A 19,109-nucleotide genomic window follows, 5' to 3' on the forward strand; every position below is an offset into this window, starting at 1 on the left:
AATGATGAGATATGTGCTGGTTGTCAGGCTAGAGGCTGCTATGAGAAAATGAACATATTTTAGTGTGGTGTGTCTTAGTTATGAATTGATAAATAAAGATGACTGTCCCTCCAGCTGGGAGCTTTGCCAGTAATTTCATAATTGATGAGGATAAATGGCAGCTTCTCTTCATTTGAAGGCTTGTTTTCACCATATGATGTTTTGTTTTATTTTATTTTTATTTTATTTTATTTTATTCTCAGAGATAAAAGGACTGATGTTTGTGCAAGTTTAAGGAAAGAAGACATTTATTGTGACCTTGTACAGTATTATGACACAAAGTATCGGCTGTGTTTACAAAGACTTTCAGTGAAAAGCTCTTTGATGAGATAAGACAATTTCTCTTTCACACACACATACACCCAAACATACTAGACCTCAGTCTCACAGTGGGCAAGATGGAGTCTTGATGTGCCAATAATCAGTTTCCTTTCCTCTCTTTCTCCCTCCATTAACCTCGGGGGAGCTCATTAGTGAGCTCTGTTACATGTCGGCCATGTGCTTGAGCAACTGCAAAAGCGTGTTATGAGAGGACAATAACTCAGTATTTAGAGAGAATTTATTATTTTTACACACTGAACTCCGCACAAGTTGAAACTGTGGTTCAGCTTCAGTTCAAGTCATTGATCTTTTTACTGACCCTCAGCTGAGCTCAACTGTGGATGCAGGATGTACAGAAGAGATACATTTGGGGTGTCATGGCAGAATAAGGATATTTAAGCATTAAACTCTGTGTGCTGGTTGTTTGTTTCTGTACTTATAAACAATCTTCTTTCTCTTTAGGGGTTGCACAGAGGAGTATGAGATGAAGACCATGGAGCAGAAGCCGGAGCCTGAGCCTCTGGCAGCAGGATACCGACCCTCCCCTCGCCAAACATGGCGATGGGAAAACTCACCCATTCCGCCGGGGCTCCACAGTGCCCCCAACCCACAGCGCTGGGCCCCCATGGGGCCTCCACCCCCTCCACTGCCCCGCTCACATAAGGCTCTAATGCCAGTTCCCTATAGAGAGCCTCAGCACCTCAGCTCCAAAAGGTACACACACGATATCGTTTTAAAATTAAAGACATTGAATCACATTCACTGCAAATTACCTTTGATCAAAAATAAAATCTATTTGGCTTAACAGTAAAAACATGTTTGAACCAGTCACATGAATAAACTGAGAATTAGAATAATGGTGTAAAATAAGTATAGAAGCTTAGGTGCAATATTTTTAAACAAATTCAATAGATACTACCTGCCCCCTTAAATGATTTTGAATCTTAAAGAAATAAAAGATATAAACATGGTATATACTCAACAAGTCCTTCCTTCCAGCAGTGGTGTGGTTTTCTTAATCTAACCCATATTTACAATCAAAAGTTGTTTAGATATTATCTTCCAACATTGTGAACTAGCAAAATGAGGACACTGCTGCAAGTAAACAAATAGTGGCATATTTATTTGTTCTCAAAAACATTGATTTCTGGAAACACCGCAGGATGTGTCTTATTGTGTCTAAATAATGTGTGAATTCTTCAATAGCTCATGACTAAAGTCTCTGTGTTTATTGTTGATTTATGATGCCCTTTTGACCAGACACCCTTATAAAAAGAGGTCTTATCTAAACAGATATTAACTGAAGACCTTGTAGAAATCCTGAATAAATCTAAACACGGCAAGATTTTGAAGGTAGAACAGAGTTGATCTGCTGATGTGTGTGGAGCGATAAACATCCTCAGGCTAACTTACATATGAGAAACTACTCTTTCTGCCTGCCAGACTTCAACTGAGAACAGCTGGAAACTTGTATTTTTAGTAACTGAGGGTTGGACACTTTGTTTCACACAAAATGGCCTCTGTGTGTTTTTCGCCTACATGAATAATAGATTTTTAAGTAAGTTCTTGTTTTTAGTCAACTAGGTTTTTTTCAATATATTCTGTACACACAGTATTTGAAATTGGCATCACAATTTCTTTATTGTTTCAGCTTTAGTCAGATACATCACTCTCTCTGTAATCTGGTTTGTCACTTGTTTAACCTCCAATCTGTGTCCTCCAGGCCGGTAAGCTACCCTGAGAACCACTACAGCATGTCTCCTGCAGGAGGCGACAGAGTGCTGCCCTACAGAAACACCTCAGCCAGCTTCTCCTCACCCTCCTCAGGCTTGGCCAGCCTCTCCACAATGGGGCCGCCTGGAATCACGCCAGGCCCCTTTGTACGCTACAAACCTTCACCCGACAGGTGTGTGCATGTGTGGCCTTTTGTATTCTGAGCTCAAAATCATCCTTTGGATATTGAATAAACTTGTCAGATGTAACAACAGTTTAGTGCACTAGTGGCAGATTATATCGGTTTAAAGGAGAGGCTAAATAATGTGGCGAGTCAAAGTCTGCAGTTAGAAGTGTATAAACACACTGCCTCTCAGAGGAAGGATCTGTTGTGTGGGTGGCTTTTCCTCACAATGTAGAGGTTTAAAACATCTCACTCAACCAGAGAAACGTGTTTTGTTCAACTGCCATCAAAATGCTAAACAGACACTGAAGTCTTCCCTGATAATCAAATCCAAACTATAATTTTAGGCCTTATTAAAGAAGGATTTTCCCATAGTATGCATAGTTAAATACTGTTATTGTTCCAGCTTTTTACTAAAAAGAAATATACATGAATATCTTAAGTAATAATTTACAATCTTTTCTCCTATGATCTGTGTAGATTTGGAACAGTACAGCGCCCCCTGCTGCCGTATGAACCCCACTTCAGTGTGGACATAACTTCCAGCGGGGAGTCTTCATCAGGCTTTACAAGTCAGGAAAGTACAATGGAGCGCAGCAAAACAGGTACACTACCAGAATAACTAAATGTCCAGTTTTTTTTTCCTTTTTAATAGCGTGCTAGTAAACTTAATGAGTTTGTCATAGCTAAAGACAGACTTTTGCTGCAGGAATAAGAGTAGACCAAGAGAAAAGAATGAATATGAAATGTTCAGTATATTGACCAGGAGAACAGAAATCCTAGTAAGAGTCATTGTAGCACCACAACTGCTCTTTGCCAACATGTTCACTAATAGACTTAAAAGGTGATATGTGAGATTATAAGTTGACCAAACTTCTCAGATTGGGTTTAATGCTTGCTCAGTAGAACAGAGATAGCATTTTGAGTAATATTGTGCGGGGGTGGGTCAGTTTTAAACGGGCTATTAGTACTTAATCCTCTTTGGATACCATGGAGATTCAGTGTAATTTGTTTTAATCCTTTGTGTGTGCGTTTTCTGTCTAGAACCCCTATGGCATGTCCCAGCATCATCGTCTCGAGGACCAGGTGGTGGAGGGCAGAGGAGGCTAACCAGACAGGATGTCCCAGGGAAAGATTCTCCAAACAGACACTCAAAGGTTAGATTCATTGTTCACCAGCTTCTTTTGTCCTCCTGTAGCCTTCTCCTCCTCATTGCCTGGCTGAGTTCGTTGTCCTTGTGTCCTCTGCAGGGTGAGACTCAGTACTCCAGCCACTCCAGCAGCAACACTCTGTCCAGTAACGCCTCCAGCAGCCACAGCGACGAGAGATGGTTTGACGGAGGGACTGGAGGGGAGCGAGGAGGTGGAGGTTGTTTCAGTGACCCCGCTGATCCCGACCCAGACCTGCTCAACAAGGGGGGCTCCAATGACAGCGGCATTGACGCCTCCACACACTACAACAGCACTCGGCACGGAAACATGTTTAATAACCAGCCCCACAAGCCCCTGCACTGCTCTGCAACCTACAGCGGGATCCAGGAGCTGTCCCAGGGAGGGAGCAGCGGTGGAGAGGCAAACAGACGAGAATCTTCACCCATTATACCACCTGCAGCAAATCAGAACAAAGGGTACCGGACCAAGACCTTCCCACCTCCTGGCTCCAGTGCTGAGAAAATAGATGCTTTTAAACCCAGGTAGGAAATGAAGTCTCTGAAATTTATATTCGTTTCATGAAGCTAGCACTAAAGTCCATCAGGGCAGGTTCAGCCCAGAAGCGTGCTGCTGAGAGTGATGGAGTTTTGAAGTTTTATGCATCTAAATTAATAGATAATGCTTTAATAGAATATGCTTTGACCTCACTGTCTACTAATAGACATTAGTGAGTGATCCTACCCACAGCACCTTTTTCCAATTATATCAAAATTAATAATGTGATACAGTAAATTATATTTTTAAGGGCATATGAAGGATTACAACAACCTAATCCTTGTGAAACATGCAGATCATCATGTGATCTGTGCGTGTGGACATGCTACTTCCACCCCCACGATATAAATGCATTCAGACTTTTAATACACAAACATACACAGGCTTTAAGCACTCTGTGCTGGATTAAAACAATCTGTGTTTAAACCCTGACTGCCATCAATCCTAATGCTGCAGTCTGTGACAGTGTCTGATCATTAGTGCACAAATACAAAGACATGGTATTTGTATGTTCTTTGAGTTGCATCCATTTTGAAATGCTTAATCACAGGTTTTGTGTACAAAAACATTGTAAGTTACAGTATGTTTATTTTCTTCCATTACAATATTACATTCTATTACAGCTGCTTGTTACCTTTTTTGCAATAAAAAGAACTAGTTTGGTTTATTAAAGCTATTTTGGTTGATGCTTTTTTTATTATTATGCAGCACACCAAGCTGGAGAAGATGATTAATCCTTGCAGTAGTGGTAGCTGCCATGTAGTTTTGGTACTTGATAACACTACCTTAATTTTTATTTCAGACTCATTTAATTCACCTGATCAGTTAAGCCAACGCAAGGAAAGATGAGCAACAGCATTAGCAATAACATGCAAAGGAGCTGATACATTTTTGTGGTGCATCGTGCCATGTGTGAAAGTGCAGTGGCTAAAAACAGGGGTTAAAGGTGATTGATTGGCAGAGGCTTGATAAGCTTCAAAAGCTTTATAAAGAGGGTTTAGGTTGTGTTGAGGAATAAAGTTAGTCATGCCAACTATTGACTTTCAAGCTCATTAGACTTGTAAGAACTCTGTTTTACCTTATATGCTGTATTTCCATTTATAATGGCACATTACAGTAAATTGGTGTACCTATGTCCTGTTATAGGGCGTACACACCACAAGGTTACAAGACTCCGACAGCAGAGAAAGCGCGACCTGTCCGAGCCGCCACGACTACACCAACATCAGCTCAGATGAGGTCCACTCCTTTATCTAGCTCTGCCCCCAAGGCCTTTTATGGCAAGAGCAGACAAACTGTCAGGCAGACAGAAGATACAAGCCCATCACCTTCAAACGCAACCACAGCATCCAGCTCTGACAGCAGCAACAGCAAGAAGTAAGACCAAGACTGACAACTTGTCACTAACTTTGAGTTAATACTCTTGTCCCTGGACAGAAAGTAGGATCATACTGTAATTTCTACGCATTATGAAACTGTTTCCGAACTGCCCTAGCAAAACAGGTGTTACATACATCCCTTCAGGACTGGATGTATATAATATATCTGCTGTGATTTATTCAGAAGAGATTCTTTCAGCACAGGCGATGTAATTTAAAGGAAAACAAATTATAAATGAAGCAAATGGGCAAGCTTAAATGTTGCTTTTGTCTTGTATTCATCCTGAAAGATTTTTTTTGTAATTTTAACCAGAAGTGTTTGCACAGCTGTCAGGAGCTCTTCCTGGATTCACCAGTTCTTGTCCAAGGTGCTCTTTGAAAAGGGTAGAGAAGACTAGATGTGACCAGGTCACTATGAATATGCCATAGAAAAAAGGGCATTTTACTTTCAAATGAAAGTCCCTTGGAGTTTTTTGTGATATCTAAAAGATGCTTGGTGTTTGACTCTCTTATATTGTCTCCTCAGGCAAGTGGACATGAATTCAAAGAATGTGTTTGGACAGCCTCGGCTCCGAGCATCACTGAGGGACCTGCGCTCTCCACGCCGAACGTACAAGAGCACCATCGAGGACGACTTGAAGAAACTGATCATCATGGACAACCCTGGAGAGATGACACAAAGAGATCCGGTGAGAAACATACTTTCATGTTTAATCTCCATTAATAATTTTACCGTCATAAATGCATCTCTGACCTCCGTGCTTTTTCTCCCTGCAGTCTCCCAGACGCACCTTGCAACGCACCTTTTCAGATGAGTCACTGTGCAGCGGGCGAAGAGACGCCAGCTTTGCTTGCTCTGAGAACCAGGCGAATCCCACTGATGTGTTGTTCACTTGCACACTGCCCACACGCAGACACGCCGTCTCCTCCAACCACATGCAGGGCAAAAAGAGTGAGTGTTAAAGCTGCATCTGTTTGTGTCACATTCAGCTCTGCTGCAGATGTTTGTTTACTTACTGCAGCTTCTCTCCTCTTCCCTAAGTGCCTCTATCAGCATCAGAGTTATCCCTTACAGAAGTCAGAGACAAAGTTCCCCCTTTGAGGAGGCTTGATCCTGGGCTGATGCCCCTCCCTGACACTGCCTGTGGACTGGAGTGGTCCAGCCTGGTCAATGCTGCTAAAGCCTATGAAGGTGAGAACGGAAACTGTGCCTGATCAGGTTTGTGGGATTTTCAGTTTACCATGATTTATTCAACCAACTGTAACACAACACTCCTGAGAAAGAAAGAGAAGACTGGGCCCACATCTACATTTCTGCTTCCCAAGCTTTGTTCCGTTTGTGCATTTCTCTGTCCTCCCCAGAGACCTCTGTTGTAACAAACTCTTTATCCATTGGTCTATACCTGCTGTCAGTTCCATCTGTGTGAAGTGATTGTGTTTTACATCCCAAGAGATGCTACAGTAAAAACTCTTTAATGCAGCTTTTTGAACATGCGATTGTGTCTTTTCTATAGCACAAAGAGCGGTTTCCCTCTTCTCACTGATTGAGCCACAGCTTGGAAGTCCAGACATGAGACCAGTCATCAGCCCAGTCCAGTTTAACACCCCTCAGACACCAAGGACCACACCGACCTTCAGCGGGTAGGTCTGCTTCAGTACTTTTTGTGTAGTGCAGAGAAATCTTTGAATAAAACCCCTAAATTATTAAAGATTTCTAAACCTCTTTCAGTCCTTCTAATGCCACCTTGTGGTAGTTGATTTAGCATTTAGAATTTTAATTCATCACTGTTCAGTCCTCTATGTATTCTAACTAGTAAACATTTTGCTGTCTGAGACTACCGTGTTATTGAGCTGCAAACATGAGGTGTTTGCTTTTTATAGAGGTTTGAAATACCAGTAAAACTTGTCCTCCCTATGTATAATGTGTGCAGCAGTGTTTTGTGCCTTTTTAAATGTTGCCATTGCTGAGTTTATGCATAGTAATGTGTGCTGTCTGTGTTTGCAGTGATGAGGTGCCCAATGATTTGTCAGGTCGTCTGCACCACCTGGAAGTCATGTTAAAACAACTGAACAATGATCTGGAGAGGGTGAGATTCTGTAGCTTGTTTTTTTTCCCATTCATTTTCATTTATTTGTATAAAAATTTTAAATTTTAAATCCTGGAATAACTTTCAGTCTAGGATGTGACCGTCTGGTTTTCTTTGGCTCGCAAATGCTTCACACTCAGCAGGAGTTCACAGTGAGCTGAACATCTATGATCTCTCTTCTTCCTCTTCCCTCATTTTCCCCTGTTTTTCTACCACCAGGAGAAGCAGGATAAAGTTGTTCTGCTCGCAGAGATGGCCAACCTGAGGGAGAACAACCAGCGCTTGCAAGAGGAGAGCCACACAGCCAGCGAGCAGCTTCGCAAGTTCAGCATGCTTTTTAACAACTTCAGCAAGACAGAAAATGACCACGAGGCTCATTCCCTAACAGACAAGAGCAGCTCTCAGAGGGAGTGATGGACAGCTGCAGAAGAAGAAGACTTGAGAATCAGACCAAAACAATGCCCTGTGTCAGTAACCAGATATCCTTGCATTCATGGTGGGGGCAGAGGACACATTGGTGTCACCTTCCTCAGCTTTCACTGAACTGCCTTAATCCAGAGACAGTGAGACAAAGACCATCTGGATTTTTTAAAATGCAACACTCCCAGAGAGTCTGAGTAGAGACCCTCCCTCTCTGAGCTCTGAGCCTGTTTATTTTTCTAAAACGAAAACATCTCATGTACTTGTCATACATATATAAGTATGCTACTATGCCAGAGGAGCGAACATGAAAGGAGATCCTGACTGTTTAGAGAACACTACATCACCTGGAGAGGCCTAATACTGTTCCTGCAGCAAATCAGCCAAAAAGAAAACCCACTACCAACTTCATCTCCCAGAATGCACTAGAAATAAAAGGAAGCTCTATAGACATGATGCTGTAGATAGAAAACTGTGTGGTACAATTCTCCTGTATCATTGAACCAATATCATTGTACTTAAGATTTGTGTGCGTGCGTGATGGTACAAACTCAAGAGTATGACAGGACAAAGATGTTTGTGCTCAAGACAAGATGCATTTAATTCCTTTGGTGTGTTACTGTGAGAGTTTGAATGAGATGTATGAAAAGAAAAAGTGATGAACAAACTTGTTAACTGTAATATGAGACTTTTAGGCCACATTATTCCTCTCTCCTCCGTTTACATGAATCGACTGGGCTACAAGCCATCAGTGTGTTGCTCAGAAAAAAACATGGTTGATGTCACAAAACTCAGTGATACAATAGCATCATATCTTTTTTTTTCTTTTTCTTCCTTTATTTTAATTTCATCCTGTTGTCAGCAGTGCCCAAACATCTCATTTCTAAATCTACTGAATCATTATTTTCATTTTAATTAATATAAAATGTGTTTTACAATGTAGTGGTGACATTTAGAGACTTATGGGGTTTTTTTTTAAGGAGTGTTGAATAAGACACCTGACATACGCTGAATTATGTTGCATTCACAAAAGAAGAAAACTAAACAGAAAAATGCCGCAAGTTAAAACCACTAAACTCATAATTATGTATTCAGTTGGTTACAAAACACCTCTAGAGAGGAAATAAAATTAAACTTAGTTGTTCAGAATCAATAATGTTAATTTGGATGTCAAATACTTCAAAAAAAGAACTTTGGAAAATATTTCATTAAACTTAATCAACAAACAGGAAGTGTCATGTTGCCATGGATACAGTGGCGGCAACATTAACCCCTTTTCTAGCTCGTATTTACATTTTGAAATATGAAGTGATTTCATTGGTAATTAACACTTTCTTTATCCTCTATATTGTTGAGTGTCTTGACAGATTGTATTGAATTAATACTAAAGAAATATTTAAATTCTTACAGGTTCTCAGACCAGTTATCTGAATCTATGCGAGCTGGTTTAGTTACACAACATAATGTCTTGTAATATATTTTCCTTTGTGAAAGCGATGTGCTTTTCTTAGATATCACTTTAACACCACTGTAACGTATTTTTAGCACAATGCAGTGCTAGCATAATGACAAAAAACAGCTAGTTAGTTGTTTAGCTAAAGAAACAAACTGACCGCGTACATGTTTTAACACGCTACATCTCATTAGTTTAACATTTAATATCTCATTAGTTGCCGGTGGCTGCACGGTGGTGTGGTGGTTAGCACCTCGTCCTCACAGCAACAAGGTCGCTGGTTTGGAGCCTGGGGAGGGTTTCTAATGGTGGCCTTTCTGCGTGTATGTGTACCTGCCTTTCACCTGCTAATTGCTTACGACACCAAGCGGTATACAAAATAAATTAATTACATTTAAAAGAGATAACTTTTGGTCAGTACAAAAATGCTGGAATCTGCAAGTTTTCTAGAAACTGGTGTTGGTGTTGCACTAAATTTTGTGACCCACTAGATTCTGTTACCAGATCCTGTGGTCAATAACATTGACATCATCTTCAGACAGAAGAACAAAGTCTAGACGTTTTAATGTAAATCTTGTAACTGCTGAAACAGATTTCATGCTAAGCTGAAACTCTGCTGCCCATTTCTCCCAGCAGATGTACAAACTTCTCATCCAGCTCTCACCATGAAGGTAACAAGTGTAATTCTTCAAAATGTCAAACTATTCCTCACCATTGAAAGGAAAGCCATCACCACTTCTGTGTGCTAACAGGGAACTTTTACTGCACATGAAATTCATTCAACACTGAAGCTCTTTCGGTCTGTGTGTGTGTGTGTATTTTTCCTTTATATTCTGTAATGAACCTAAATGAACACAAACACTATTTATACAGCATTTCCTTAACAATATTGTCTACTATAGCTATTTTTCCTACAGAAACGTGTGACTGTGTTTTGGATGCTGGAACTTGGATGATACATCCCTACCGAGGATAAATCTGAGATATCTGGTTTTTAAAACAGTGATCATCTCTTGCTGTATTGCATACAGCTACCTAACATCAGGAAGTTTATCCTTTCATCTGACTGGATCTGTTTGAATTTTCCAAACCACTCAGGTTCCTCAGGATGCAGTTAATGAGTAGGGAAAGATGGTATCATGCAATTTGTGATTGAGATTTTGTGCTGCTGCTTAAACAGTTTTTGGTATCCCTTTAATATTTCTGCTTTGTAACACTGATGAAGATGTTTGAATTGACCAATATGGAAAGTACCTTAGTTTGAAAGTGTCTCTTTTGCTATTTTGGCCAAAAACAAACTTTTAAAAGTGATACTGTTAAGAGTTTAGAAATTAGTTTTCCAGGTTAACTACAAGCAAATGCTGTGATGAGTTGGTTTCTTTTTATCTGTACTGCCCATTTCTACTTTATATCGCACAAGACTAGAAGTGTTGCGTCTTAAAACTGGATAGAAATATCTTTCAGCCTCTACTTGAGATGTTATACCTTTTGGCTTGAGCCGGTTTGAGCTGCAGCTCCAGTTCCTTCAGGTTTGCAGTGATGAACACTCCTGTTTTTCCTCCTGTGGGATCTTTCATCCACAGACTTATCTGTGATTTTTTTTTTTTTTTTTTTTACAAGTCTTAATTTCTAGTTGGCTGTGTAAAGGGATGAGGTTTCTTTATGTATCTAGATATCATGTTCAAATTATGTTAATTTTTAAGCTATTTAATGCATACACAAACCCTCTGAACAAAACAATAATGCATTATAATGAACATTGTATGACTAGTTTTTTTTTTTTTTTTTTTAGATGTTTAATATTTTTATAATTTATTTTTTAAACATGTTGGCCACTGTTGCAGACAGTAGTGATCATAAGAGGGTACTGTGTGTGTGTGTGTGTGTGTGTGCTGTTTTACCTCTGATTTGAGTACAAAACTGATTTTTATGATTCCTTATTTTCTTTTCTCTGGTTTCAACTCTCTTCTCTGTGTGTTGGTGCTTTCTGCATGTGGCAGAGGTACATGAAGCAAAGGCTAAATGTTTGTTTTCCTTGGGTTGTAATAACTTGTACATTTAAAAGTGTAAATTATGTTTTCATTATTTTATAAAAAAAATTATTAAAATAACTATCAGAGCATTTGTCTGTTATTTTTTTGTAGTAAATCAGAAATGTGGCTTTTGGATTTAAAAGCACTTTTCTTCCACCAGTAAATACTAGGTGGGTGTGCGGTTTCTATATTCTGTCTGGAAAAACAAATATTAGAAATATGCATCAAGAATCTGGCTATTCAATTTTCATGTTGTAACAGAGGCTCTACTTTTGTTCCTGAAGGTTTGTAATAAAAAGCTGAAAAATGGAATATATTGTCCGACAGCTCACACTTAACCACATCTTTAGATGTGCAAATCACAGCTGATATGTTACGTCCCCCTTTACGTCCAGGGGTCAAAAGGACTGTAACACAGGAATGGCCGGACCAAGGGTAAATGAAATACAATAATGTTTATTAACAAAAATGGGTTCCAAAACACAAACAACCCTTAACCGGCAAATAATACAAAATAAACAACTCAAAGTGTCCCTGTCGGGTATTTAACAATTAGTCTTAACTCTACTTAGTAACAAAACAAACAAACAAACCAAAAATGTCCCCAAAACGGGCTACACGCACACAGGCGGACTAATTAACAAACAAAATAAACACACGCTCTCAGGCGGACTTCTATCAAAACAAAACCAAACTCCTAATAAACTAAACACAAAAACCTCCTTCTTTCAGGCAGGGACGGCACTAAAGCTCAGAACACAAAAAGGTATTTATCACTAAACCAAATCGCTAACTCGCACAGAGAAGTCTCTTAAACCACACAATCCACAATCTTTCTCAAACTGGCAGGCATGTGTCCCACAATCCACAGCTGCCCCGAATGATGGTGATGACTCTGTCTTAAAGGAGGCCTCTTCTCCGGATTGGACAGCTTGTTTGGGGAGTGAGTGGTAAGGCGGCCAATCAGGGATCAGGGGAGGCGGGTGCTGGGCATCCTCCACTGTCAGCGTCTCCAGCACGTCCTGCAACTCTCTCCTGGCTGGCTGATAAGCCGGCGGGCGTCACACTCCCCCCCTTAAGACATGGCTTCTTAGACATGTCAGTCTTCACCACCTGCATACACCATTTTTTTTTTTTTTCACACAATGCAAAGTTTAAAGCACACATATTTTTCACATTTCTCCAAACCCTGGAGAGGGCATCAGCAAAGAGATTCCCCGTCACTCTGCGGGGATGAACCTCAACGCTGTATTCCTGTACAGTCAGCACCCAGAGCCACAGTCCTGGGATTCCATCACACACACGACAGAACAACTTAAAACGAATAGCGATCAACGAACTCTCGGACTGGCACAGGAGAAGATCCCACATAAACCCTGAAATGTTGCAATGTTTTCTTCTCTCTGGTGGAATAATAGCGGTGGCGGTCGAACCCCCCTGAGTGGCAACACGGAGAGGATGGACCAAGACAGTCTACGTTAGCCTGCTGTGGTCTGTAAGGATGCTGAGGTGCAGCCGGCAAAACCTTCAGCCTCCTCAGACCTGGCAGACGAGGGCTAAATAGGGTCTCTACTCGCATGGGTAGCTCAACAGGGGGTTTATCAGGTACTAAAATCACCTGCGCGACACCGTCTGGATGTGTACCTGAGTGTCGGTCAATCACGTTGTTCGGAACACGGGGAACATACATTTTACACCTTCTATTTCTCCGTTTCCGATCGGGGGTCGGTAGTATATTATAGGTGCTACTTAACCGTTCCGTTGCGATGTTCCACTCAGTACCAGGAAGCACAACAGGGCGCCCCCACCTCCTTCCTATTCTCTCATGTCTATATAAGGGAATAGTTTCCGCCTCAGCGCTCTCAGCACTCACCACCTGGTAGTACGAGCGCAGTGTGGGATCCTCCTCCTGCGCAGTCATCAGCTGATCGCGAACGGGCGTAAACAGAGGGACAGTAGGGGAGACCAGGGTTTTCCGAGCTTCGGAGGCCTGGCTCTCCTCTACAGATTCTACTGTGACGTCATTGGTGTCTGTAGGAACAAGAAAGCTGTCAGCCAAATGAATGTCATCATTTTCGTGACGTTTCTTACGCAGCCTTTTCGCTTGTGCATGAGTTGTCACTCCAGTCGGCGCTTCCTCCTTTGTGGCATGAACCTCCACCGAATTGTTGATCACTTCCAGGGAAGGCATCACATGTCCACCTGCAATGTCATTTCCTAAAAGCACCATCACGTTAGCAATAGGAAGTTCAGCACAAACTGCCATGGGGAAAACACCGCTGATTAAATCAGTTTTTAAATGTACTCGGTGCACTTCGCGGGGAACATTACCCATTTCAACACCTCTCAGCAACACCCTATTGCCTTCGGATGAGGCTTCAGAAAAGGGCAAAGCACTCGCCAAAATGAGGGTTATAAAACAACTTATAAAAAATAAAAAAACTCAAATGTTGCTTTTAAAGTTGTGGCCAAAATGGGTTGTGGTTCTCTTCCTGTTCTATATGCATTAAATCTCCTTTCCTGAACTTTTAATCAGAGCTGCTTCTTAGATACTTCCAGCTAATTTCCATTTGAAACCTTCAGCTGAACCCGATGTCTTCATATTTCTTCCCTTAAAAAGTTAAAAACCCCTAAAATGTTCAACTCTAGCTTTTTAAAGTCAGCCTTTTTCTTACATGACAGTAAATTAAGTGGATTTCTTATGGTTTGTCATCCTTAACGTTTAAGGAGATTCTTATATTAAAAAAAAAATCTAAAAAAAAAAAAACAAAAGCAAAAACATTCACTTTGGATAATTTGCACGTAAACCTTTATTTTTTTAAGTTCTTTAACTTCAAACATAAAATACATTTCTGTTTTACGTTTGAGACATTTTTTATTGACATAAGTGTGTTGACATTAATAAAATTAATTCTATACATTGTGACAAGCGCAGTAAAAAAGGTCTAGTATGAACTGTTGGGGAACATTTTGAACAACAGGCCTGTTTCCACAGCAGGTAAGAGCAGAGGACATGTCTAAGATCCACACATGAGACACTCATCTTTGTTCTCCAGAGAACACACCATAGCTGCCGTGTTCCTCTCCTTGATCTCGTCTGACTCCTTGTTAGTCTGCGCCTCTTTCAGCTTTTCCTTGTTCAGTGTGAACTGGATGGGGTTGGCAGCAGGCTTCGTCCTCAGGTAGTACATTCCCGTCTTTAAACCCTGAGACAACAGGAAATGGTGAATTCAACTTCCACGGTTTTTCAGATTTCATTTTGTCCTGTAGGCGTCACTTACTTGTTTCCAGCCGTAGAAGTGCATGCTGGTTAGTTTGCCGTAGTTTGGCTCTGCGATGTGGATGTTCAGGGATTGGCTCTGGTCGATGAAGGCGCCCCGGTCAGCGGCCATCTTCAGTATGGTCTTCTGAGAGATTTCCCAAACTGTTTTATAAAGCTCCTTCAAATCATTTGGAACTTCGTCAATGTTCTGGAGAGGAAAAAAAAGAGCATAAAATGTCTTTATCAAGTTAAAAACCAGAATGTGATGGATGTTCAGTTTCAGCTGCATGGACACGATAAACAGATAATTACCTGAATGGATCCATTATTGGCGATCAGCTTGTTCTTCATCTCTTCGTTCCAAAGCCCCCTCTCCGTCAGGTCTTTGAGCAGGTGAGGGTTAACGATCTGGAACTCCCCAGAGAGGACCCTGCGGGTGTAGATGTTGCTGGTGTAGGCTTCGATAGACTCGTTGTTGCCCAGGATCTGTGCAGTGGAGGCTGTTGGCATGGGGGCGAGCAGGAGGCTGTTCCTCACACCATTTTTGGTGATCTTCTCCTTTAGCAGCTTCCAGTCCCACAGATCTGTTGGCGTCTTGTCCCACATGTCATACTGGAGGATGCCCTTGCTGACGGGGGAGCCTTTGTACGTCTCGTAGGGGCCAAGCTTGGCGGCCAGCTCACAACTCGCCTCCAGAGCAGCATAGTAGATGGTCTCAAAGATCTGGGTGTTGAGCAGCTGAGCTTCAGGGCTTTCAAACGGATAACGCATCAGGATGAAGGCATCGGCTAATCCCTGGACGCCGATTCCTATTGGCCTGTGCCGCTTGTTGGACCTCTCTGCTTCAGGGACAGGGTAATAATTGATGTCGATTATTTTGTTTAGGTTTTTGACAATTACTCGGGTCACGGATGCTAGTTTTTTAAAGTCAAAGGTCCGCTCAGGGGTGACGTACATGTTGAGAGCGATGGAGGCCAGATTACAAACAGCCACCTCATCTTGGCTGGTGTACTCGACAATTTCCGTGCAGAGGTTGCTGCATTTAATGGTGCCCAGATTCTGCTGGTTGCTCTTCCTGTTGCAAGCATCTTTGTACAGCATGTATGGTGTACCCGTTTCTGTCTGGGACTCAATGATGGCATACCACAGCTGCTGAGCCTTCACCACGCGCTTCACCCTCCCTTCCTTCTCATACTTAGTGTAGAGCTCTTCAAACTCTGTCCCCCAGCACTCATCTAGGCCAGGACACTCGTTTGGACACATCAGAGACCAGTCTTGGTTGCTCTCCACCCTCTTCATGAACAGATCTGGGATCCACAGAGCATAGAAAAGATCTCTGGCTCTCTGTTCTTCTTTTCCTGTGTTCTTCTTCAGCTCCAGGAAATCAAACACATCAAAGTGCCAGGGCTCCAGGTACATGGCGAAGGCTCCAGGTCTCTTGTTACCACCCTGATCGACGTAGCGTGCAGTGTTGTTGTAGACTCTCAGCATGGGAACAAGCCCGTTGGAGTTGCCGTTGGTACCCGCGATGTAGCTTCCCGTTGATCTGATGCAGCTGACAGCCACGCCGATGCCTCCAGCAGATTTGGAGATGAGGGCGCATTGCTTCAGGGTGTCATAAATGCCTTCGATGCTGTCATCTTTCATGGCGAGGAGGAAACAGCTGGACAACTGTGGCCGGTTGGTTCCAGCGTTGAAGAGGGTGGGAGAAGCGTGGGTGAACCACTTCTCTGACAGCAAGTTGTATGTCTCAATGGCTGCATCTATGTCTCTTCCATGGATCCCAACAGACACTCTCATAAGCATATGCTGCGGGCGCTCGGCCACTTTGCCATTGATCTTTAGCAGATAGGAGCGCTCCAGGGTCTTGAAGCCGAAGAAGTTGTAAGAGAAATCTCTGTCGTAAATTATGGCCGAGTTTAGGCGATCTTTGTTATCCAGAACAATGTCAAGCGTCTCTTTTGAGATCATGGGGGAGTGGAGTTTGTTCAGAGGATTCACATAGTTGTACAGGTCCTCCATCACGTCGCTGAACACTTTCTTTGTCTCTTTGTGCAGGTTTGAGACAGCGATTCGAGCAGCGAGAATGGTGTAGTCGGGGTATTTAGTTGTGAGAGTTGCAGAGATCTCAGCTGCAAGTGTGTCAAGCTCCACTGTGGTGACGCCGCTATACAACCCCGCAATTACCTTCATTGTGATCTGAGCTGGATCTACAAAGTCGGGGTTCAGTCCGTAGCAGAGCTTCTGGATGCGAGAGGTGATTTTATCAAACATAACACGCTCCTGGCGTCCATCTGAGGGAGGGAAAGAAAAAATCTCAACCAGGGAAAAACTATGAAGTTGTTGACAAAGCTATTATTATTATTATTATTACTACTACAAGTCTGTGTGATTATATAAACTATTTCCTCTTCCTGTCTGACATCATCCATCAGCGAATCCCATTTTACCCTGTTTTGATTGAAAGGAAACCCGGGAGAAAACCTATTTTGTGATTCATTCAGTCACAAAATAAGTTATATGTGACTGGCTATAAGTTTATTAAACACCTAATTATAATGCAATATTTGTAGCAAAACATTCTAGACGTAATTTATTTTTCTCTGAAAGTTGACATCGCTCTGCTACTCACTCCTGTTTTGTTGTTGTTTTTTAATTAACCACCTTATAATATGATCAAAATAAAATTAAATCCGAGGTTCTCACACAACTTATTTGGCGGAAAATACTGATGCAATGCTGTCACACAGGTTTATTATGTTTCTGTTGCACAATTGCGTCGAACGCGCTCAGCCCATCGGACCGGGACGTTTTATAGTCAGGGATATGTAAATTGTCATTATTAGTTCCTTTGCAACTAGTCAGTGACTAACCAAAAGCTGACTAATCAACACTGACACGGATGGGCCTGTTAAACTATTATTTTTGGCGCCATCTGTAACAAAGGCTGTTAGCCGAATACTTTGTTATAAGCCTATTAACAAAGACAGGAATAATCAGAAAGTACGTTTAATAGCTGACATTAGGTTTTTGCTAGACATGTTATCGAGATGGGTTTTGTTTTTTTCCAGATCACATGTAGGACACTGACTAAAGTCTTCTAGTTAACTCTAACTTAAGCTAGTAGTTACTTCTCTGCAGTTCTAGCTAATGTTAGCTAACAGGTTCACAATCGAGTCAACACGGCATGTAATTAACCGCTGTGGTTAACAATCCAAACCAGTAAGGCACAAGCAGCACAGGAGTTGGCACAATTAATCATACTAAACCAGATCCAAATTGCTGAAAGTAATGGCACGAGCTATCCATGCATTACACTGCTTCATTATTGCACAAAACAACTCACCTCTCTTGACAACATACATCCTGGCTAAATGTGACGTTACTTGTGTTTTGAGAAAACAAGTAAAATTTCTCCACGGTCGCAAATTAACACACACTTCTCTCTCACAAGCAGGAGAAGCCGCGAATGACACCTGAAAATCCCGCTAACGTTGCATTTGTAGGGGAGGTGTAAACGTTCGACGAGCAGATTGACATGAATGTCCACCAATCAGCAGAAAGATTTTATGTAACGTCATCGCAGCAGTGTAAAGTTGTTTCCTTTTCCGGTCCTCCAATCTGGCGGGACTGAAATGTAGGTTATGAAAGGATTTTTTTTTTCTTTGTTTTTGTCCCTTCATGAACAACATTGTAAGATAAGGTATTTGCCCCATAGGAATTACATACAATATACACAGGTTATACGAAAAAAAAAACTATAAACAAGTCCTTAGCCAGGTAACTGTATAATTTAATAATTTGCCAGTTACTTTATGCTCAATGAACAGTGTAATTGCTGTGGGAATGAATGCGCACCAGACGCCCTCCTTTCTACTTCCTGAATGTGTAGGTCTGTCTGAAGTTGTTGCTTGAGTCCAGAGGGCAGCCCATGACAAAGCTTGTCCATCTTCCTCCTTTCTCTTACAGTGGACTCACCTCTCCAACAAACCACTGAACACTCAAAAGACCGGAGTCTTCTGAATAGGTGAAGACAACTTTGTCCCCTCTTGAACAGGGCATGTTGCTCAGCCAGTATAGTTTATTGATTAAGTGTGAAATTAGTGCATACCCAGGTACAATAGTCCTCCTCGATGTCAGTGACCAGTATGAGTAGAATTATTGCAAAGGTAATTCTTTGATTTAAAACTATTTATGAAAAGAAAAGCAAACAACATTGGTGGGTATACCACAACATAAAATTACAATGTCTCTATAATAAACTTGTTATGTGTTAGACGTCTTTGTTTAATGATGTCAAATGTGAACTGTATATTGAATAGGACAGTTTAAATTGAAGTTGTAATTTATTCTGAATATTAAATGGTTGACTGATTGTTCATATGCTTCTTTGTTTTTTTTTTTCTTTTTGTTTTTTTTAAACATCTTGTTAGAGAACAGTATGCTATGAAGTAGTTTGACATTAAATTTTAATCTCAAAGTGCATATATATATATATGTGTGTGTGTAGTA

At 41.4% G+C, this 19,109-nt stretch overlaps 2 protein-coding genes across 2 annotated transcripts in view; one reads left to right on the forward strand and one right to left on the reverse strand.

Annotated features, from left to right (window-relative positions):
- Positions 1 to 11,422, forward strand: part of sipa1l3 (signal-induced proliferation-associated 1 like 3) — a 62,725-nt gene extending 51,303 nt beyond the window's left edge. The window contains exons 13-24 of the mRNA XM_041994578.1: positions 823 to 1,074; positions 2,084 to 2,266; positions 2,738 to 2,862; positions 3,302 to 3,414; positions 3,508 to 3,950; positions 5,110 to 5,340; positions 5,869 to 6,031; positions 6,120 to 6,294; positions 6,385 to 6,534; positions 6,857 to 6,983; positions 7,348 to 7,429; positions 7,649 to 11,422. Coding sequence (XP_041850512.1) covers positions 823 to 1,074; positions 2,084 to 2,266; positions 2,738 to 2,862; positions 3,302 to 3,414; positions 3,508 to 3,950; positions 5,110 to 5,340; positions 5,869 to 6,031; positions 6,120 to 6,294; positions 6,385 to 6,534; positions 6,857 to 6,983; positions 7,348 to 7,429; positions 7,649 to 7,843 — 2,239 coding nt within the window. The 3' untranslated portion in view covers positions 7,844 to 11,422. The remainder of the gene's footprint in view (positions 1 to 822; positions 1,075 to 2,083; positions 2,267 to 2,737; positions 2,863 to 3,301; positions 3,415 to 3,507; positions 3,951 to 5,109; positions 5,341 to 5,868; positions 6,032 to 6,119; positions 6,295 to 6,384; positions 6,535 to 6,856; positions 6,984 to 7,347; positions 7,430 to 7,648) is intronic.
- A 2,715-nt stretch (positions 11,423 to 14,137) lies between these two features.
- Positions 14,138 to 18,108, reverse strand: LOC121646513 (ribonucleoside-diphosphate reductase large subunit). The gene is made up of 4 exons (XM_041995540.1): positions 17,944 to 18,108; positions 14,910 to 16,891; positions 14,617 to 14,805; positions 14,138 to 14,541 (listed from the first exon to the last, which is right to left on the reverse strand). Exons 1-4 carry the CDS (start codon positions 17,960 to 17,962, stop codon positions 14,353 to 14,355), a joined length of 2,379 nt encoding a protein of 792 aa, XP_041851474.1. The 5' UTR covers positions 17,963 to 18,108; the 3' UTR covers positions 14,138 to 14,352.
- Positions 18,109 to 19,109: the final 1,001 nt, after the last annotated feature.

The sequence above is a fragment of the Melanotaenia boesemani genome, chromosome 9 (assembly GCF_017639745.1).
Source record: "Melanotaenia boesemani isolate fMelBoe1 chromosome 9, fMelBoe1.pri, whole genome shotgun sequence".
Taxonomy (NCBI): domain Eukaryota; kingdom Metazoa; phylum Chordata; class Actinopteri; order Atheriniformes; family Melanotaeniidae; genus Melanotaenia; species Melanotaenia boesemani.